At 36.8% G+C, this 23,383-nt stretch overlaps 1 protein-coding gene across 6 annotated transcripts in view; it reads left to right on the top strand.

Annotated features, from left to right (window-relative positions):
• The window catches only part of ERC2 (ELKS/RAB6-interacting/CAST family member 2), an 874,625-nt gene that overhangs the window by 320,386 nt on the left and 530,856 nt on the right, over positions 1-23,383 (top strand). For all 6 annotated transcript variants that reach the window (XM_072941512.1, XM_072941513.1, XM_072941511.1 and 3 more), the window contains exon 8: positions 14,968-15,135. In XM_072941512.1, the coding sequence (XP_072797613.1) occupies positions 14,968-15,135 (168 nt within the window). The remainder of the gene's footprint in view (positions 1-14,967; positions 15,136-23,383) is intronic.

The raw sequence follows: 23,383 nt of genomic DNA, 5'->3' as shown, positions 1-23,383 counted from the left end.
TGAGCTTAGCTATCAATGCATATGAGAGTTTGCTGAATATAGAATATAATATTAAACTTACATTTGAAAAATAATATTATTCTAGTGCAGCATTTTCCATAGTATGTTCCCTGGGATATTAATAGGATGTTATAAAAAAAGAGAGCATTGGAGTTAAATAAGTTTGGGAAATGCTGATTAACCAAAGTTAAAGTGGACTTCACAGAGTGTTCTGCAAATTCCAGAAAGAGGAGTTCCCAAATTAATTCTACTTTGGAACATTTCTTCCCCTACTCCTATTTTCCCCAACGAGAGTACTTGTAGAACTGGTTTTCTCTGGAAATACTTTTTGGAATGCTTGGATTACACATAATAATAAATTACCACAAACTTGGTTGTTTAAAACAATAAAAATTTATTGTCTGACAGTTCTGGAGGCCAGTTATCCAAAATCAAGGTGTTGGCAAGGCTGTACTCCTTCCAGAGGCCCTAGGGGAGAACCCTCCTTTGTCTCTTCCAGCTTCTAGTGCTCCAAGCATTCCCTGACTTGGGATAACTCCAGTCTCTACCTCCATCTTCAGTGCCCTTCTTTCTCTTCTACTGCCTGTGAGTCTTTTATGAGGACTTTTATTGTTCTATTTAAGAGCCACCTAGATAAACTAGGATGATCTCGTCTCAAGATCCTTAATTACATCTGAAAAGGCCACTTTTTTTTCCAAGTAAGGCCACATTCACAGGTTCTGGAATATGTGCACTTCATTGTGGGAGCCACCATTCAACCTACTGCAGATACTAAATAGATTTTTCAAGATCGGAGATACTTAAGAAACTCCATAAGCAGCTAAGGAATTCAAACTTAATGAACATGGGACACAAACATATTTTATCCAGCAACAGATGAATTGCCCTTAGTGAATGCTTTGGGGATAGGTGGAAGTTTTTGTGCGTGTTTCTGGTCATTTGTGTGCTTACCCACAAGATCCAAAGTGCCTGGTGAGAAGAAAGTCAGGAGGGAAGAAATGCCCTCCTCCATGCTCTACGTCTAAATCTACAGAAGAAATTGGGACCATTCTGGTTAATGGTGACAGCTTCTAAAAGACTCAAATTCTGCTTTCTACGTGGGCATAAAGGAATCTGGCAATATGTTTGTCCTGATAGCATCCTTGCTCATCTTGTCTTTTGTATAAACTTGCTTGTATTTGAAATGCAGTGGAGTGGCAAGCTCACTTGGTGCATTTGGTTTCTTCATCATCAGAAGGTTGTAGTTTCTAGACATATTTTTCCCCTTCTGGCTCAGACAGTACTTCCTTTTAGATTACTGCTCTCATTTCTGGGTATTTCTTGTGTTTCAGCTAGATAGGATGCTGTCAGCACAACCCCACCTCCACCCCCCGCTGGTATAGCTGGTAATTGTGAAAGATAGGGCTATGATTTTTACTTATTTTCTATCTAAGACACTTCTATTTGTAAAACTAAATGTGATGCAAATTGCTGTCTGTATCCCCCCTTATACTGCAGTGAAAATGCTTACTGTTTAAATGCATAAATGCCTAGTGACCAGGTTTGCTTATAGGATATCAGGCTGCTCAGAAATAACTGTCCCTTAGTTTGTGGGTGATTTGATGGGTTCCAGTGTTGTAGAATGTGAACCAACAAAATGGAATCATAAAACCATAGAATGGGAGATTTGGAATTGGATCAGTAAGTTCAATTTCCTCATTTTACAGATGTGAAAATGGTGGCAACTCCTAATCACCAATTGTTACTCTTTGAGCCACTCACTTATGACTTCTCTCGTAAAATAGTAGAACTCTGAACAAAGAAACCACTGCTGGAAGAATAATATAGTAGGATATGATTGATTCATTGCACACATGGTAAATTGATTTACACACACACTCAACAGATACATACACATACACACTGAAAATTTGCAGGATGAAACGTATTTTCCATATCAAAATGTTCCCTGCCATAATAGTGTGTGATCACAGTAGATATTTTCAGGAGCAACGATGGTGAACCCAGAAAGAGGTGGCTGTTCATTTTCTTGTAGGGAAAAAAAAATGACCAAAGAATGTATATAACATGACCTTAATTTTTTAAGCATTATGGCAGTTCTTGCTTCTGGCTTAATTGGTTTTTATAATGATCATCTTCTTCACTCCTGGAGCTCAGTTTATTTCCAGCTCCATGTTCCTTAGTAACAAAATGCTTTCAAGTTGGAAGAGTCTGTAACAAGTCCCTACAGAGAAACAATTGCTTGCTTTGGCCAAGGTAAATTTGCACAGGGTTTGGTGTTACCACCCTTTTCACAATCATTTATGCTCTACCTAAAAGTCAATGATGTGAAGCCTCAACTTGGCTTAAAAGTGAATGTGTTTCTAAATTCAACACACACCCTACTGGGATGTGTTAAGGTAGAACTTTAGTAGTGAACCTTTTTTTCCTTCAACTATTTGTATGTGTAAAAGATGTTTCTGAGTATCTTAAGATAAGAGAATTGTTTTCACTATTTTAAAAAGCAAATCGATGAAAACTATTTCTGTAGTAAATATTTAGCTGATGTTGAAACATCATAGCATAAGACTATGTAGATGGAATGGTGTGTGTCTGTGGGCAACATTTTTCAGAATTTTATTATTGATGACTTTTTGTTCAGGGCATTTTAGACATGAATGGAAAATAGCGCTATTTGCTGCCACATGTTATATATTACATATGTTACATGTTACACATACATATGTATGTAATATGTAGTATATAATATATGGCAGCAAATAATACGTGTTATAAATTATTATTTATATATAAACATCATTATATAGTATATAGAATTTAACATATAATATGTAAACATAGATATAGTATATGAGTATATATAATATACAAATATATAAATCACAGCTCTAACATGTTAGCCTGGAGACTCCTCAGAGCATCTATGTTTTCACCTGTAAACAATGCCCACCAATACCAGTGTGTCAGAAAGGATAAAATATGTATCATAATTTTGCAATTTTTATCTTTTTTTGCTTCATACTGTATTCTTCTTGACTCCTGTGGTTGTTATTTATGGTGTTCAAATATTTTCAACTTTCTTCTTTCTGAGCTTGATTCATAGTGGATCTTGTGGAGTTTGGTAGACATGTTCTCCAGTCTTGACTTTGCCGTCTATAATCTGTGTGGCTCTAGTCTTGTAAAATGGAGAGCAATAATTCTCCCTGTCTCAAATGAGCACATGGAGCTGCTTCACAGGTGTTAGCTAATGTTAACATTGTTGTTGTCAGTGATAGCTGCTAAAATATAACATAAAGTACTCTAATGACTAAATTTACCAATCATATATGGATTATGGAATGTATAATTATCATGATAGTCATAATTTATGTTGCTATTCACTATTAAACAACAGCCATTGTTCATTAATTGTTGCTACTTTCTTAGTGCATTTTAATGAAGCACCTTGCAAGTCATGTTTCAGTTAATCCTTGTGGTATTGGAAGTGCTATTATCCTGATTTTATGGATGGGAAAACTAAAGTGTTGAGAGATTGTATCTTTCTCTTGGTCATGGCGAGTAAGTGGAAGGTTAAGATCTTAATTTCGGAAGTTTAGCTCAATAGCCCCTATTATTCTTTCCTGCCTTTGAACAATGTATTTTGCCTTAGCTTACAACTGGAGTTGACTAATGTGTTAATTTAATCCTTCTTTTTATCACTTATGTAGCTAAACATGTAGTAGGCATTTAATAAACTCTTATTTAGTTGCTTATACGTCATTCCAGAAAAATTCTGTGTACACACAAACAAATGTTCTTCTCTTATTCCCAATTGGAAAGATATACATAATGAGACACACATTACATTTTACTTTTGGCTTCCACAAAAATTTTCTGCGGTTTGCATTTTGTCTTTTTTTCATGAAAATATTTTAATTTGTATTTAATTTTATTTGTCTAGCTTTTCCTTTATGGCATCTGAGTTTTTTCTCTTGCTTAGAAAGAATCCCCATACTTGAAAAATGAAAAGGACTCCAATATTCTAGAATTTTTATGGTTTAATTTTTTTACATGTAACTCTTTATTAGGAATTCATTTTTGTCATAAGGAGTTTGATAAGTTTTTACCTTTACTATTATTTTTCTAAATAGGTAGTCAGTTTTTAGCCATTATTAATTAAATAATCCATATTTTTTTCTACTGAATCTTGTACCACTATCATCATATGCTAAATATCTGTAAGTATGTGAATTTATTGTGGATTTCTTCTGTCTTTTTCTTTCTGCATCAATACCAAGCTGTTTTAATTACCAAAGCTTTAAAATATGTTTTAACATCTGGATCACTTACCTCCTGGCATCATGAAAGTTTGGAGTAGATGATGACCTTAGAGGTCATTGAGCAAATTTTGTTGGTTTATAGAGGAGGTAGATGAGTTGCTAAGAAGCAGGTGACTTCCCTGAAGTTTCCATCCTCAAGTGCTGGCACAGCCAGAAATGAACTTGGGATGTAGGCTGGTGTGGATCCTGAACTAGAAGATGGAGCTTTAACATAGTCTGCCACTTTAGCCCTAAGAGCCCTCAGAGCTTCAGTGTTTTTACTTATAAATAATACCTACCTCACGGGTGGCCCCTGAGGAATGCATAAGACATGCTGGCACATCACCTAACTTACTGCTAGCCACAGAGAACATCTCAAATGTATTTAGTTGACTCTGCACCAGGGCCTTCTGAATCTAATCCAGGGGTGTGTTCCCATTTCATCACACTCAAACATTTCATATCCATGTCATGCCTTAAAAATTCGATGGCTAAAAGATACTTGAGAACAATCTTTTCTGAAAGGAGAATATTGTTATGTGTTCTTAGAAAACACAGGTTCTGTGGTTAAACAGATACAGGAAAAGGTGGGTCAAATCAAGTTAAGTAAGATCTTTGCTCTGGGGCTTCAGAGCGTTTAGTATGATCATATCTACCATAAATCAGTGGGGCTCCCGTGTTTCTCAAGTTAGCTTTATCATAGAAAACAAACCTCCACTCCCCATTTAATTTTTGCACAACACCCAGAGGGATTTTTAAAAAACAAATACTCTTTACTTCAGGAGGTATGTCTCACACTTGGGAAGAAATTCCTTTTAAGAGAAAAAAAAATAAAAACATTATGAACACCAAATATTGCTTTATGTAATAATTACTACTTATGTTACTTAATTAGGTGCAAAGATAAGACTAGGCATAGCTTTTACAGAAGTATGAAGCCAAAATTACACAATAAATGAAAATGCAGTGTCAAAGAGTATAAAATTTAAATTAATGATATTAACTTTATATGGAAAATGATTGTGTTTGCTGGACATAAATTTACACTTGAAATGAATATGGTGCCAACCACTATGGATCAGAAGCTAGCTCAGAAGTCTGCATAGTGGTATGCTGTGTGATAACCTAGTTTCCTTACTAATCACTTTTTCTGTAGTGCTGATAAACTCCTTGATTGCATGTTCACCATGATGTCCCACGGCCAAGATTTGGAGGGATTATGTCAAAAAATTAAGAAGTCCTTCTGTGCTTTCTTCCCATTTCATCCCAAAGGAAACCTCAGTACAAACACAAAGGCAGATACTGAGATTTCTTAACAATCTTGTTCATAAGGGGTTATTTACATGATCTAGAATTAAGTTCACTTTAACTTTTGAGATAATCTCAAAAAGGAAAGACAACATAAAACTCATAGATCGTTGAACACAGGTCCCCATCCTCCAAGAGCATGGGCCCTGATTTGAGAGCCATGACTTTAAAATATGGGTTTAATTCTCTTTTAAAATAAAAGGACTACAGTTCCTAATTTGTTAGTCATTTACAAACATGTCAAGCATACCTGGATGGAGGTATGCTTATTTGGATTTATTAAAAAGCACTGACCCTGAGATCACAAAGTTATTACTTGATCTTGGTACTAAATTATCTGTGATTTAAGTTCTTTGGGCTTCAGTGATAGTTTAGAAAGTTGATGGCATATCTAAGTAGGACCAATATTTTAAAAATTTTATGTTAAGATACATTTTCATGTTTAAATTTGATGTGCTTACTTGGAGAGAAAGTGCAAGGTGAATGATACATGGTGTTTTCTCAAACTTGTTTTTTTTGGTAATAGTGTTTTGAAGATGAACTTTTCAAATGTTAGGAGGTACTAAGATTGATAGCTTTGCAAATTGGTTTTAAATATTTAGAATTTATAACTATCATCATGTTGCAAAATAATATTGACTTTGGAATGGCTTACTTCCTTTTGTAGTAATTCAAAAATATTATGACAGCTATAGTTTTATAGTGAGCATAAAAACCAGTGAGGTAAGTTCAGTGAGGTAAGGTTAGTGTTGGAAGTTTTATTAACAAAAACTTTTAAGTATTAACACATGAGTTACAATTCCCATGTGTTTTCAGAAATTTTCTGGAACCGAACTGAACATTAAATTTTGAACTTTGGACTAGTCTCTTAAAACCACCTAATTTTAGTGTAAGAAGTAGCCAAAAACTTAAGTATGAAAACAGGCTTTATAAAGTTGGCTGGGTTATTAACCCACATATGATATGAATTCTTCCATGTAGGTGATATGAAGCACTCTTTACCCAGCATTGTTTTCTTCAAGTAGGTGGCATGTGGGAGTTAGGTGTAATTTTTTGACGGGTAGGTAAGACAAAAATGCATCTTTACAACCTGAAAATCTCAACTGTGTTATTAATAAGCTGGTGATTGTAACTGAACTTTTATAAGCACAGCATGTGGTTATGCAATGCTAAATATCCCTGAATTTTATTTTTTGAATTAAAATTGTATAAGAGAATAGACTTATAAGTTAAGAGTAAGGCTATTGTAAATTATGAAGCAATCTATAATACAGTCATTATTGTTTTTCATTGTGCTATTTAAATATCTTAAAGTATAATACAGGTCCCCCCCGCCTCAGTCAAATGTGTAAATTTTGGGTTGCTGGATGAAAGCCAGCACACAGAATTGGGATTATCTAGTCCTTCTTTCCCCCGTCATTATCACTCCACTGACTCCAATGATCAACCCGAGGGTTAATACATGATTGACATTAACTAGCCACCTTGAAGAGCTTAAGAGCATAATTGGAAAGACCAAATCTCTTGTTACTCATGACTGTGCAGGGGAGCAAGTCCTAACTAAAGATTGAAAACCAGGGACCCTTTTAGGAAAGGGATTTCTCTGTCTTCAGTTGTATAGCTGTTCGCTCCTTACAAGTTTTTGTTAGCTTGATCTCAGTGGGAAAAATGCATCTAAGTGAGAGTAAATCTGTAAATATGCAGAAGATGTCCTAATCAGTCTTCTTGAAGAATGTTGATATAACTACAGGACTGCTCATCCACAAGTAGGTTGTATTCTAATTCAGGTTCTGTTGTCTCAGGAGCTTCCAATTTATATAGCCATTTACCTTGTGGATGTTTCCTAGCATCTCAAGCTACATATACCTAGTCCTGAACTCTTATTTTCCTACCTTAAGTCTGATTCTCCCCAGTCTTTCCCAGAACAGGCAGTAATTCCACTGTCTACTCCAGCCTGTTACCTAGGAGTTACCTTTGATTCCTTCCTTTCTTCCATCCTCATATATACAAACCCTTACCTCTCCCAGCTGCCTGCTGATTGTATCTCAAAATATGTCTCAAACACAGCCATGTTCTCCTTCTCCACCACCTCCATCCTAGTTGTGGTGGCTGCTGTCTCTCCTCCAGTTGACAGCCTGTTCCTGATCTCCATCCCCACCCCCTAGTGTCTGTTAATAAACAGTATCAAATTGTCCCATTCTTGGCCAACAAGAAGGCTCTGTTGGTCTTCCATAGGTTCCTTGCTTTCTGGTTCAACAAGGTATTCCATACTTAATCTTATATTTCTTGCTACAGATCTGAAATCAATCATTGCTACAATAAAACTGGTTTCTTTCATTGAGAAATGGTTTTAAGTGACCGCATTTGAGGTGGGTGATCATTGCTATTGAGGTGGTCATTTTTACCTAAGCCTTTTTAATGGAGAAAGCTAGAAAATAATATTTTAAAAGAGAAAATACATCATGTGTTCATACTTATTAGTTACAAGGCTCTTTTTTAAAGACCCAAATTTACTAAAATCCAAAATTATCTTGAAAGCAGTGGAGCAAGTATAAAGTACAACTTACTTAAAAATCAGTGAAGACCACTTAATGTTCCAATATGGGACAGTAAAGAGTAGCCATCAGTTAACTAAACCATTTTATTGAATACCAAGGGGTCAGCTCAAGTCTAATTTATAATAGCTGATAGACATTTGCTAAATCATGAATTTTATTATTTTGTATGCACACAAACACACAATATACACTTTTACCAATAAACACAGGTATCCACAAATTAGCCTTTTGTTATCCCAGATTTTTTTAATAAGGCTCTTACATAAGTTCTTAGATTTTGTATTTGTATTACTTTCCTCTTAACCCTAAAAATCATGTTTACTAATGACATTTATGTAATACTTACTTGCTCTACCTCAACTCCAGCTTCTCAAATACATGGTTCAGTAAGTCATGACCTGATGGTCTTGTTAAAAGGCTGTATCTCTAACATAGGACAATGCCTGGCATAAAATCAATTCTTCATATTTGTTTAATGAACAAATGAATGAATAATTTTAGTTCCTGGAGATAAAAAGGGTACCTGCAGAGAAGAGAAATCTGAAACCAAAATAGCTGCAGAAGTCAAAGAGTGAAAAGATGTAACCCAAGCATAGGGTAAGAGATGGACATACCTTATCTGTATAGCTAGTTTTTCATGGTGCAGTTGCTGAAGATCATTTTTTTCTGGAAGACAACTTTTGCTATAGTTACAGATTTGTGTGAAATAGTTTTTAAAAAACAGTGATTATTCTGCATTTTTCTTTTTAACAAGACTCCAGAAAGATCTTGGCTAACTGAATCGCCAAGCCAATTAGGTAATTCTCTTTGTAGATATCAGTAGCCTCTGATGCTGAAAGAAGGGAAGTCTGTAGGACTCCTGACCCAGTACCTTGCCCCCAGGTAGTATGTCATAGTCATACAGTCTCTCTGAGTGCTTCTTGAAGCTCCACCTCTCTGTCCTTTTGAGACTGTAAAAGGTTCATGCTAGGTCAATGTGATGATATTTTTTGTGGCAAGGCTCAGCCAACCGTGTTTGCTATTGGTCCAGAATCCTCCCTGAAGTGTCTATATGCAGGGGAGATTAAAATCTAAGAGTTAAAACTTTTGGGCTTACTAGCATCATAGACCTGCAGTGTCCAGTATGGTAGCTATGAGCCACATGGGGCTATTGAGCACCTGAAATGTGACTAGTTTTAACTGAGATATGCTGAAAGTATAAAATAAATGCTGGATTTTTAAGAGAATACTAAAAACGTGTAAAATATATTATTAATATTTTATATTGATTACGTCTTAAATAATATTTTGATATAGTGGGCTAAATATATTATTAAAATTAGTTTTACCTGTTTCTTTTTACTTTTTAAACTTGGCTGCTGAAAAATTAAAAATTACAGATGGGGCTTGCATCGTATTTTCATTGGACACAGTCTTAAATCTTGTTTCTGGAAGGGTAAGGGTGCCCGTGCAACGTTTCTAGCTAATCCACACATCTCAAACACCACTCGTTTCACCAAGAAAAGAATCACTCCTCACATCAATTATGTTAATTGACCAAATTTCAGATATTCATCAGATATAAAGAATATTGAGGCTCTTTTGGTAGCTAACTCTGGCATGTCAGCTTTTAACTGAAGTCTTTCATAGACTAATTAACTACCCCTGGAAAGTTTATTCACAGTTAGGAAATACACCCATCTGCTCACCCACCCAGACACCCTCTTCACATAGACACATGGATCATACTGTGTATACTGAAATATTTTAAAGTAAATGACAGACAATATAACACTCTGGTACATGTTAGAGCACAACATTTTATTTGCTGGTTTTCCACTTTTCCTGAGGGCTGTTGATTAGCAACCTTTATTGCATTCCTACAGTATATAAATCACAGGGTTAGAGGCTGTGGAAAGCAGAAAAATAAAATATAATAACAATAGCAAAAAATTTATTGAGTGTGTCTAGGTGCCAGGCACTGTGCTAAGTGCATTACATATGTTATTTAATTTAATCCTTAAAATAACTTGATGAATGAGGTTGTCTCATTATCCTCATTTTGGTTATAACACTTTAATTTTGTTCACTGATATTTGGAAGGCCTGTGGGTAGGTCCATGGCCACTGCCACGAGTTGCTTGAACACCTATATTTGCAATGCAGAGACTGCAAAACAGGTTTGTCTGCTTGAGTCACTTGATAAAATCTGAAGTTCATATCCATGCACTTAAGGAGACTCTTCCTCTTCGATCTTTTTCTCTCTTCTCCCCAAGGTCTTGATCTTTAACTTCTGTGTTAACTCCCTAGGCTTCTGCTACTTCTTTTTAGTTCTGTCCTTTACTTTCTGTCCCTTTTCCTCCTTCTTTGGACTTGGGGTGAAAGGCTAGGAAAAGTAGATTTTGAGGTCTTACACATAGAAAGAGCAGAGGGAGGTACAATGGCCCTATTTCATTCAGGTTCATGGTAACCTCTAAGACAAACCTTTCTAGTTTTAAGGTGCCCACTTTTTAGCAAAACCAAAGCAAATTATTATAATAATTGATGAGTGGTTTAACACATCGTACTGGAAGTCGAACCCCTGTTGGGGATGGTAGGAGAGGAGGTTGGAGGTTATCCTGCTTCTCCTGGTCACTTGAGGATCCCGATTTATGGAGGTTCTGCCATGTTGTAGCTCTACCTTCAAGATCTCTGAGGAAGGGAAAAGGTATGGGGATGACACAGGCAGGAAGTGATGTATGTTGTTTCTGCTTACATTTCATGAATAAAACACATGGCCCCATCTTCCCACAAGGGGGCTGGGAAAGGAAATCATCCCTGTGTTCAGGAAGGAAAGGAGAATTGAATGTGAGTGAGAACTAGTGGTTACTTACCACAGCAAGTTTTAGATTTTAGGTTATTTTTAGTGTTTGTGTCTTTGGAGGCTGTGTACATTATGCATACTTACAACTTTGAAACGTTCTCCCCATTTGAATGATTGCAAGTTGAATCAAATTCAAATATACTCTTAACCCAAGTCTACTATTAGGAAAAACAAACAAATGAAACTTTGAATGGGAAGTAAAACTATATTGGAAGCGTTTGTGTGTGTTCCAGTTTCTTTTTCTTTTTAAGTTGTTCTTTGTGATAGCATGTTTATTCAATGCCTGAAGTGTTGTCAAGTAAGTAGTATTTAATCTGTGAAAATTTCCAAGTGGCCCCTTTTTCTTTCTCAAGTGTTTTTTTTTTCTCTCAAGTGTTGCTGTAGTCATTTTAAGGTTGAAATGAACCATTTGATTAAAAAATTATTTATGGCACATCAAGTAGCACTTGGTATTTTGTCACAACATTGAAACCATTTGTGAAGGCCAATGTAAAATATGAAAGAAAGGTCAGAAGGCTTATGTATAGGACTTCTAGAAACATACCTCACCATTGGAATTGGTTATAATTCCTGGGTGCTGACATGAAGATTAATAATGTTTAACTCTGATTTTGGCAATTTTTGCCAGTTTCATTGCCATGGTCCTTTTCTTTCAAGTTAATACCTGGAACTGAAGTGATAACAAGTGTTTCATGTTTTATACTGCCAGATAAAAGGTTAAATTTTCATATGTTACATGCTCTTTAACGTACACACACAGATATATGCACAACTGGATTAGGAAGAAGTGAGTAATTCACCTAAAATGAAAAGATTGTCCCAATTTTTCCTTCCGGTGACTGGTCCCCATGCAGTTAAGTCACATGTAAAAATTGGAAATTAAACCTGTGGCTCTTTGTGCCCTGACTATATCATACAGTTCTAATTTTCTTTTGTTTTTCTGGGAAATGATGGTGTTCTTTGCTTTGCCAAGTTTTATTACTGAGTCAACTGCCAAAGTTTAAGAGAGAGAGTCAAGGGCTCTTAAAATTATTTGGTGTTGAGTGAAGAGGCAGAGAAAGGTATTTCATATTCCCAAACATTTTAACTTTTATGTCTCTACCTGATGTTGGAATATAGCCTAAACTTCAAGGGTTTTCTGATTCTTTTAAACATGATGTGCATTGTCTAGTAAAGTTTGAATGTTAGTGAGAGGAACTTTAATCCTACAAATTGATACTCAGTTTGGAACTACAGATTCTAATTTTTAATAGACTATATTCTTTCTGGCCTGATCTTCCCTGTATTTAAACTTCTGTGCATCAGAAAGCCTGTGCGCCTGCTTGTGGTTTTGCACCATCTGGAAGTTAAAATTTGACTTTAGAAATGATGTCATACTTGCTTACTGCAAACTGGGCTAATGTTGGTTGAGAACTGGATGCAATTCAGGTCAAAGTTTTGTCTTAAAAAAAAGGATCCTTAAGCTTCGTTTCTTGGTTCTAGGAAACTGTGCAAAGCTGTAAAGATAGAGTGAAGGTGATTGAAGGACACAATTCAAGTTCCTTTGAAGCTAAGTACATGCTTTTGGGTATATGGAAAATAAACTGCCAAACAGAAGACCTCAGCTGGCACAGACTGCCTCTTGCCATGTAGAGTTTGGGTGTTGTGAGTAGTGTGTTGATCACGACCATCCTTACTCTCTATTTTATTCCTAGAAAAATATTCTTACAGCTAGGGTTGCTTTTTATCTCTTCTGGGCTCAGTAAACTGGGGCAGGGCACTGATAGATCACACATGGTGAGAAGATGCTAGAAATATTAAGCTTATTATTTACCAATACAGAGTCTCTCTTTCTAAACTCTCTCCAGCACCACTCGCTACCTCCCATATTGTAATTTATTTATATCACAGTTTTGGATATTGGGCATTTCCTTTGGTCCAGATATAGAGCATCCATCTTTGATAGCTAGAATGGGACCACAGTTTCTTCTCAGATTTACAGAGTCCTTGTCAGCCTGTGTGCAAATCTCTAGAATTAAATGTAACCCCTTCTAACCACTGTTATAATCTCGAGTGCTCGACATGTTCTGTCAGTTTCCAAGGAACCCACTAAATGCCATCCTTTATGTATAAACTAAAGATCATATTTTTTCATCAGGTAAAATGAAAACCCAAAGAGAAGTATTGCTGTTATTCCAGGTTGGTAGATGAAAATAACTTTAAACAAAGATAGGCCACTTTAGAATCTGGGATGTTTAAGCCTTAGTGCAACTGGCATGAATTTTCATTTAGGAGTAGGCATGAATATCTCCTTCACCTCCCAACCCCTAGATCTCTACCGCCAGTATGTCAGAAGAGCCATAGCTATCAGATGTTTGAAGAATCTGCAGTTCTTACCTTCTGCAGGCACGGAATGTCCTCTCTTTCTCATAATGCACTCAGGATCATTTTGCCAACAGGAATTCAGGCACTCGTCGTCCCCTCTTCCCTTGCTGGGACCTCCCAGCTTCATCCTCCTCTCTGGGACAGAAACTGGAAAAACACTCTCCTCACTCACCTACCCATCACCTTTGACCTTTAAAAACACAACTTTGGCAGCCCTTTCTCGGGGGGTGAGAATAGGAGATTCAACCTCAATTACTTTTTTATCTCTACTATCATTATCCTTCCCTGATACATTCTGCCTAAGACTGATTCCTGACTTTAAAATCATAAAATGTCAGGCACTTAGGGATGATCTGTTCGTATCTGTTTGTTTTATGAATGAAGAAACTGAGGCTGGGAGGCTGGGTGTGGGGAAGTGAGAATTATTGTCCTGCTACTCACAGGCAGATAGAAGTAGAACCTGGCCTAAAACCTAAGTGCCCTCTTTCCATTGTTCCAAGTTGCCTTTTGATTCCATGTCCTTGTAGTATTTACGTGTCTGTTTGTTTTGGCTTATTACGGTATTCCTACATACTTAAAAAAAAAACTTTATCTTTTTTCCTTTTAATCCAAATTTTACTAGTAGTATAATGAGCAAAATGTTCAACAAGATTTGCTGTGAGATGGAACAGCCTCCAACTTACCCCTGTCCCATTTCTTCTTCTTCAAGACCACCTGTTTTAACTCTTTATGCCTGGTTATTTTGATATCTCTGAATAACATCCTTGCATTGTTATTTCCTGATGGTTGACGTAGCTACTATCAATCAAATTTCTGTTACGGAGAGTGAGGATTAAAGTCTTCCATCACCCCAATCGCCCACATCACCCATGTAAACTTTTTTTGCACATTTTTTGGAATTATTTTTGAAATGTTAACATTAAAAAAATAAAATTTATGTTTCCTCTTACCAACATTTGAAAAGCAGGAATTATAATAAGATATAATTTTGAGCTAAGATAGAAATAGGATTTTTTTTTGCATGCTTTGTCTTTTTTTTTCTTTAGTATTTGGAAAGCAGTCTTTCATAAAGCTGGAAAATGAGTGTCATTTCCACAGCATTTTCTTCCTCTAGCAGCATTTGCTTCCTCTTGGCAACATGTCTTTTTGTAATTTAGGAGTGTTTCTCTACGTGTCAGTCTTGTTCTCCCAGATGTCCGTGGCATGGCTCATTGTGTTCTCCATATTCCTGGAAGATACTGCACAGCATGAGCAGTGTTGTACCCACCCTGGGCTCCCAAAGACATGGAGAATTAATGTGCTTTGTTTCTCAGCTTTTGGTTTCACAACATGGAGAAGTACTATTTTATAATGTCTTATTTCATATAAACCTTATACTTTAAAAAAGTACTTCACTGTTCAGGCATACATGCAACAGGACTTTAAGGTGGTTTAGTGTAGGCTGTTAAAATGCCTAGCATGGAAGTACCCATGAGCAGTGTTTGATCATGCTGTGCTCAGAAGGCATACTGCTGCCCCATCCTCCTCCCAGGGCAGGACTGATGGTTACTGATAACCTCTGAGTAAACCGCAACCTTCTTTCTTTTTCCTAATCTCAGGTAGATGCACTGAGATTACGACTAGAAGAGAAAGAATCTTTTCTCAATAAAAAAACGAAACAGCTGCAGGACCTCACGGAAGAGAAGGGTACACTGGCTGGAGAGATTCGTGACATGAAGGATATGTTAGAAGTGAAGGAAAGGAAAATTAATGTTCTTCAGAAAAAGGTGAGTAACTGACGTAAGCCCTTCAGGTTGAGAATTGGTATCACCCATGTTTTGTCTTTTCAGAGAAACTTTTGGGCATATGGAAAAGAAGAAATTATTCAAGAATTTTGGATTAGGGAGTGTAAACTTTAAACTTACTGATATGTAACTGACTTGTGGTTGTAACATAGCATTTTTAGCATGGCCTGATGAATTTTCTGTTTGATTACCTGAAAACTAAATAGTGATTTTTTTTTTCTTTTGCCAGCTTAAGCATGCAGATAATTTTACAAACTTAGATATAAATCTAAAGTAATAAAAAGTCTAAAATTTAGTTAATTTTTCCTTATTCCTTACTGAGAGTTGAGCAGTGTTTTTTTTTAATATATATATTTTTATTGAAGTATAGTCAGTTTACAATGTTGTGTCAATTTCTGGTGTACAGCATAATGCTTCAGTCATATATGAACATACATATATTCATTTTCATATTCTTTTTCACCATAAGTTACTACAAGATACTAAATATAGTTCCCTGTGCTATACAGTATGAACTAGTTGTTTATTTATTTTATATATGTTTGTTAGTATCTGCAAATTTCAAACTCATAATTTATCCCTTCCCACTCCCTTCCTCCCTGGTAACCATAAGTTTGTTTTCTATGTCTGTGAGTCCATTTCTATTTTGTAAATAAGTTTGTGTTGTTTTTTTTTTTTAGATTCCACATATAAGTGATATCATATGGTATTTTTCTTTCTCTTTCTAGCTTACTTCACTTAGAATGACAATCTCTAGGTCTATCCATGTCGTTGCAAATGGCATTATTTTATTATTTCTTATGGCTGAATAGTACGCCATTGTATACATATACCACAACTTTTTTATCCAGTCATCTGTTGATGGACATTTAGATTGTTTCCATATCTTGGCTATTGCAGATAGTGCTGCTATGAACATTGGGGTGCATGTATCTTTTTGAATTAAGGTTCTTTCTGGATATATGCCGAGGAGTGGGATTGCTGGCTCATATGGTAAGTGTTTTCCATAACGGCTGCACCAGACTACATTCCCACCAACAGTGTAGGAGGGTTCCCTTTTCTCCCCAGTCTCTCCAGCATTTATTGTTCATGGACTTTTTAATGATGATCATTCTGACTACTGTGATTTGATACCTCATTGTAGTTTGGATTTGCATTTCTCCAATCATTAGTGATATTAAGCATTTTTTCATGTGCCTATTGGCCATTTGTAAGTCTTCATTGGAGAATTGCTTGTTTAGGTCTTCTGCCCATTTTTGAATTGGGTTGTTTGTTTTTTTATTACTAAGTTGTATGAGCTGGTTATATATTCTGGAAATTAAGCCCTTGTCAGTCTCATCTTTTGCAAATATTTTCTCCCATTCCATAGGTTGTCTTTTTGTTTTACTTACGGTTTCCTTTGTTGTGCAAAGCTTATAAGTTTAATTAGATCCCATTTGTATATTTTTACTTTTATTTCTATTGCCTGGGTAGACTGCGCTAGGAGAACATTGCTAAGATTTATGTCAGAAGATGTTTTGCCTATGTTTTCTTCTAGGAGATTTATTGTATCTTGTCTTATATTTAAGTCCTTAAGCCGTTTTGCGTTTATTTTTGTGTATGGTATGAGGGAGTGTTCAAACTTCATTAATTTACATGTGGCTGTCCAGTTTTCCCAACACCACTTGCCGAAGAGACTGTCTTCTCCATTGTATATTCTTGCCTCTTGCCTCCTTTGCCACAGATTAATTGATCGTATGTCTGTGGGTTTATTTCTGGGCTCTCTGCTCTGTTCCATTGATCCATATGTCTTGTTTTGTGGCAGTACCACACTGCTTTGATTACTGTAGCTTTGTGGCATTGCATGAAGTCTGGGAGGGTTATTCCTCCAATTTCATTCTTCTCCTTCAGTATCACTTTAGCAATCCTGGGTCTTTGTGATTCCATATAAATGGACTATTTGTCCTAGTTCTGTGAAAAACATCAGGGGTAATTTGATAGCGATCACGTTAAATCTGTAGACTGCTTTGGGTAGTATGACCATTTTAACAATATTAATTCTTCCAATCCAAGAGCATGGGATATCTTTCCATTTCTTTAAATCATCTTTAATCCTCTTAGTCAGTGTTTTGTAGTTCTCCACATATAAATCTTTTGCTTCCTTGGTCAGATTTAGTCCTAAGTATTTTTTTTTTTTGGTATGCAATTTAAAAAGGGATTGTTTATTTACTTTCCTTTTCTGATATATCATTGTTAGTGTAAAGAAATGCAGCTAATTTCTATATATTAATCTTGTATCTTGCTACCTTGCCAAATTCTTTTATCAGCTCCAGTAGTTTTTATGTGGAGCCTCTGGGGTTTTCTGTATATAGTATCATGTCATACACATATAGTGACAATTTTCCTCTTCTCTTACAATTTGGATCCCTTTTATTTCTTTTTCTTGTCTAATTGCTATGGCTAGAACTTCCAATACTATATTGAATAAAAATGGTGAGAGTAGGCATCCTTGTCTTGTTCTGGATTTTAGTGGGAAGGTTTTCAGCTTTTCACTGTTGAGTATTATGCTGGCTGTAGGTGTTTTATGAGTCTTAAAGGTATTTTAGATGCATTTTTTATTTACATAAACTTTAGTAGCTCCTATCCTGTCACACACATACAAATTTTAGTGGGGGAGGGGTTATGTTTACACCCAGTACTTAATTGGAATCAGAGAATATATAATAAGTTGTAATACAGTTACTTAACACAGAAGATGCTTTATCTCATTAAGGTTCTTCTTTACTCCCTTCTTTCAGTAATTTGTAGAATTACTGTTTGCTACTGTGTACAGTTTTGGTGGGACCATAGGGTCCCCTGCCTTCCCCAATGAAAAGTGTAGGCAAGAAGAGAAACCAACTCCTGCTCTTTTAAGAAAAAGAAAGTGTATTGGAAACATATAGGGCTTTTAGATTAACAAGCAGGCAGCATGGAAACTGGGCAGGAACTAGTAGGAGGAAGCAGGAACTGGCTGGCCAGAACCCTGCCATAGACAGGCATGTTGCCAGACACCCATGCTACCGCTACAGGCAAATGGAATCTAACTGGCCCTCCTCTTGGTGTCATTTGTCACCAGTACCTCTCACCTTGTTTATATCGACAGTATCTTAGCTATTTTTCCTGCTTTTATCCTTACCTTTTGTACAGGCTGTTCTTAACATAGAAGCTGGAGTAATCCTTTTAAAACAGAAAACAATTCTTACCACTCTCTGACCAAAACTCTCCAGTCACAACCAGCTATATAATTTGTAGGTCCCGGTGCAAAATGCAAATGTGATGCTCCTTGTTCGAATTTTATTGAGATTTATCAGGATGTTAGTAACAGAGCATTAAACCAAGCATGGGGCCTTTCTGAGTGTGGGCCTTCTGCATCTATATAAGTTGCATGCCCATGAAGCCAATGTTCCCATCCTCCGTGGCTTCTATCTTTACTCTCAACAGTAAGGTGATCTGATAGATCATGTTATTTATTTCTGTCAAGGTCTTTACAGATAAGGCCCTGGTCACTGTCTCCCTACTTTGCAGCTCCAGCTAATTGACATAGATAATTAGAAGAGGGCTGGGAAGAGATGACTAAGGACCGTTTGAATCAAAGGACTTTCTAGGGCAGGTGAGACTTAACAGAGAAATAGTTACAGTGGCAGTTCTTGTAGCAATACTAAGAATTCAAAAGAAGACTTTTCATGTAAAATCCCAGCAGAAAGTGATAACAAAAGCTGATGTTTATTGAACTTAGGTTGAACACTGTATGCTAGACACTCTGCTATACTCATTATGTGCCCTATTTACTTACTCTTTACCATAACCCTGTGAAGCAAGTATAGTTACTAACCCCAGGGATACTGAGGCTTATGGTAGGCTTGCCCAAGGTCATACAACCTAGATACAAGTTTTTTTGTCTTTAGGAAAATAGAATAAAATAGTTACTGCAGATTAAGAGAATAAGCTTCATTTTCCTTTGGCTCTGAAGTTTATGATGATGACTCCATGTGTGAAAGTGAATTGAAGAAGAACACCACAATTGCTGAATCAGGAGTTGAGACTAAGCTCTCTCATTCTTGAGAAATGAATGGCAACAATTTTCTCAGTAATGATTTTGGGAAGGCACTTTCATGATGTGAATATTTTGCAAAATTTCTGTCTTTCCCCTACAGCCAGACTCAAAGGAAGTTCTAGAACAAAGCCTGTTGTGTATTATGGCTCCCTTGGAAAATGTGATCACAATACCACTTAATTAAAACATGCAGATAATGGATTTGAAAATACTTCATGTGTATTTGGAGAGGTTGTTTAGCTTCAAGTTTTTTTTTTTCACTGAGTATTTACCAATACATTTGGGGAGGAAATAAAACCACTGGCAACGTAGTGAAGGGGCACGAATACCACTATACCTCCAGTGTGAAAGAGAAATAATCCTTTAAGAAGTGATGCACACAATTCAGGAACCAACTCAAAATGTGGAAATAATACAGAAGCTGATGGGCTAATGGAACATTGTCTTTGGACTGGAGACTCCGTACAGTTTTGATCACATTCAGTATAATTGGCTGTTTTAGGTCAGGCCTGGATTGGAATAGCATAAGCTTTGGATTAGGGTGTGTTAGCATGGAAGAATAATAAACTCATGTCAATGTCAGAAGTGCAATATTACTTAATATTTCTTTCTGGTAGACTCTTTGGCAATCAGCACTGTGCTTTGATGCCAGTAGAACTGGGTATGCTCCCTTCATAGCCATATTTAACCTGGCGAAGCTAGGCTTGCACCTCGTATCTGTCAGCTCTGCCTTCAGAGTACTGGGTCTCAGAAGTCTTGTGCGCTCCATCAGCCACTTGCACAGGTCATATGTCTGAGCAGCAGGCACAGACACAATGCTCTAAGCATTTTGTTACTTGAGGAAGGAAGTGAAATTGAATAAACAGAGAACCCCAGGTGGCATAATATCTCTGACCAAACTTTTGTAGGAAAGCAGACGTCATCAAGAATGGATTTGGTCGCCATGTTTTTGGCTCTACCCCGTAATTCCAAGAAATGGAGTTCTTTTAGTAGAGGTCAAAAATATGCATGTATGAAAATTGTTGAGTGAATTATCCCCTTGTGGCTATGATATTGAAGTCAGAGAAGCAGCACAGTTTTCATGCTGCAGCCATAGCATTCTGTTCCCATACCTGAATTCAAACTTCCACTGATGAAGTACTACCTGAATATTGAGTTTTTGTAGGAAATGTCATAAAACCTTGATGACATTGTACATTTGGAAAGTGTATAATGTCCAGTGTATAATTTTAGAACATGGTAGAAATATTTGTACCAGATCAAATTCAGACTGTTGTTTAACTCATAGATTCTTGCAGCATCAACTTACTACCCAAGAAATTTTTTCTTAAAGCCATTAAGTTAGACAAAAATTCTATCTCAATTTTCATTCTAGTTATCAGTCCCACAAGCAATGTGAATTTATAGAGCAGAGGTATTTTATTTATTAGTGGTAGAAAAACAGATGGTGATATCTCTGGAAGCCAAGTTCACTAGCTGCCTACTGAGCTTCATAGATTACCCTATGGGTTGGAAAAGGCAGGGAGAGGGGCGTGTAGTTGGCTCCTGGGAGTGGTGTATATGGACCTACACAATTTAACAGCTTTATTCTACCCACTGGAAATGTGATGGTGAAAATTCTGAGTGATGAGAGAGAGATAAGAATGCTACAGGAGTATGTTTACTAGCATACTGGGTTGCTTCATGAAGTTTATATATATATATATATATATGTGTGTGTGTGTGTGTGTGTGTGTGTAATATCTGAGAAGATGACTATGGAACATAGAGATTTCCATGTTAGTGTAAAATTGACTTAAGGTGCAAAGGACTTTTTGACTCAATTGAGTTCTTTCTCAGTGTTAAACATCCAGTTGAACTTTTATATTTATTATTGGCAAACCTCCTAATTTCCTCCTAATTTTTTGAACATGTGCAAAATCGTAGTCATTTTGCATTTACTGAGTGTCAGTCATTCACTACTCTAGGTCCTGGAGGTTTAAAGAGAAATAAGACATTCTTTAGTCCTCAAGAAGCTATGATAGTCTGGTTGGGGAGATGGACTTGTATAATGTGGCATGATACCAGCAGCAAACCACTTGATGGACGCAAAGTGCAGAAACTAATTCTGGTTACCTTAAGCAAAAGGGAATTTACTGCAAGAATGTCCAGAGCCCCAGTTTCTGGCTGGTAGAACCATATTAGGGATGATTAAGAACCAGGGCAGCTCTTGGAGACCAAGAAAAAGCAGATAGTGCCCTGATCGCATAACAGGAAGTGTCTGGTCAGGTGTCTTCTCTGCTGGTGGCTGCCCTCGCACCCTCGCCACTCTGTCCTTACATCCTGCTGTTGGTCAAGAGTTCATGTCCTAGGACAGAGCTCCAAATTTCACACATGTCTCTCATTAGTAGGATCTAACCAGACCCTCCCGAAAAGGAATCTGGGAAATGTGATTCCAAGCTTTACACCTGAGCTTTCCACTCAGTTACTGTGTCATTTAGTTAGGGGAGTCTTTGTTAACACTGTAGGCTGGGAGCAGTTTTACACTCTTTCAGAACCATTTCTTGTTTCAGTTTGAAATTATGCATCCCTTTAGTGAATGTTGGCTTCCCTCCCAGGGCTAAGCTCCTTGAGTGTCCCAGCCATGAGCATCAAAATACCTCCAGCTCCCTGCAAAATTCTTTGTAGGTGATGGTCCTCAGTCAGTATGCATTTGATGAATAAATTGCATCAGTAAATTCTGAATGAATGAGAGCTTGGGAGAAGAGAAATCACTTTGAGATCCATCCCTGGCCCAAGAATATTGTTAGCTGTGAGAAAAGTCATTTGCCCCAGTGAAATGTCAAACCCACTTGTTCCCAGGACAGTATGTTTTATGTAGCCTGCAAGATGGAACCATCTTATGAATAATAAAACACAGATAAGGAAATTACTATTGCTTTACCCACATCTAAAACCTCCAGCCTCTGTTCCATTACCCTGGGAAGGTAAAAACGGATGAAGACTTGAGTAAGGGAGTTTAGCCACTCTTCCTTCATTTTCCCTTTTCATGAAAAGAATATATGACATTTATAATAGAAACGCTGTTTTGTTCCTCAAACAGAATACTTCCTCTTCAGTTCTTACTTCTAACTTACTGGATTGTTAGAGGCATGGCATTTTATCAGATTGATACAGTGAAATTGCTGATTCTCCATGGTCATTTCTAATTATGACCATGCATAATTTTTTTGTAACAAAAGGATAATCTGCTATTGACTGAGCACTTACTATATACCAGGCACTGTGCTAAGGGCTTTATATCCTTAGGTTGAGTCCTTATAACAAACCTAATGATACGTAGATAGAATCATAATCTCTAGAGAGTGACTTGCCCAGAGTCACATGGCAGGGAGATGAGATAGCTATTCTTAACCACCACACTATTCTGATATTTTTCTACTTATGATGCTGTCTCCCTCATGAGACAAGTGGGATCATTTACTTTTAGGGATTAGCCAAACTATAATTTGAACAATTTACCTGAGGATGCACAAGGATGCCTATTTTTAATACCAAACTGGCAAGAGATGCAGCTACTAAGTACTGTGATGAAAAATAGGAGAACAATTAAATTAAAAATATATGACATCAGGTCTGGATTTTTTAAAATGTATGTTAATCTATATTTTAAAAAGGAAAAAACTTTGATGACCTTCAGTTTTTGTTTATTTTTGCCCCCATAAGATTCTTCATGTATCATTGTACGACATTGGATTGCCTTGCATTTTCCTTTTCAAAGGACTACACTGCTTTTGCTTTCATAGTAGTTTCACTTTGTTTTGGTTTTTGGCTTAAGGGACTGAGACTTCAAAAGATGATTTGAGGCATCTAAGCAGCTTTCCTGGACTAGTCATAGATGAACTCATAATTTGGTAGACTCCTTTCCTAGTCCTAAGAGGAAGTAGTCTGGGAAGCCATTCCACTTTGCAGTGAGCTTGTCACCTAAGGTCTGACCTCTCTGTGAGCAGGCTCACTCTGCATCTGAAGCTAGGAACTGGGCTGATGTTCAGGGATTGTAGCAGTAACCAGGGTGGCTGTGGGTCTAAGGCAGCAGTTCTCAACTGGGGTATACTTTATAAGCCCCAACTCCTCCCCAGGAATGGTTGGCAATGTCTGGAGGTAGTTTTGGATGCTACA

This window comes from Vicugna pacos, chromosome 17, assembly GCF_048564905.1.
Source record: "Vicugna pacos chromosome 17, VicPac4, whole genome shotgun sequence".
Classification (NCBI taxonomy): Eukaryota; Metazoa; Chordata; class Mammalia; order Artiodactyla; family Camelidae; genus Vicugna; species Vicugna pacos.
The sequence above is the reverse complement of the archived record's forward strand: the minus strand, read 5'-3'. Positions and strand labels throughout refer to the sequence as shown.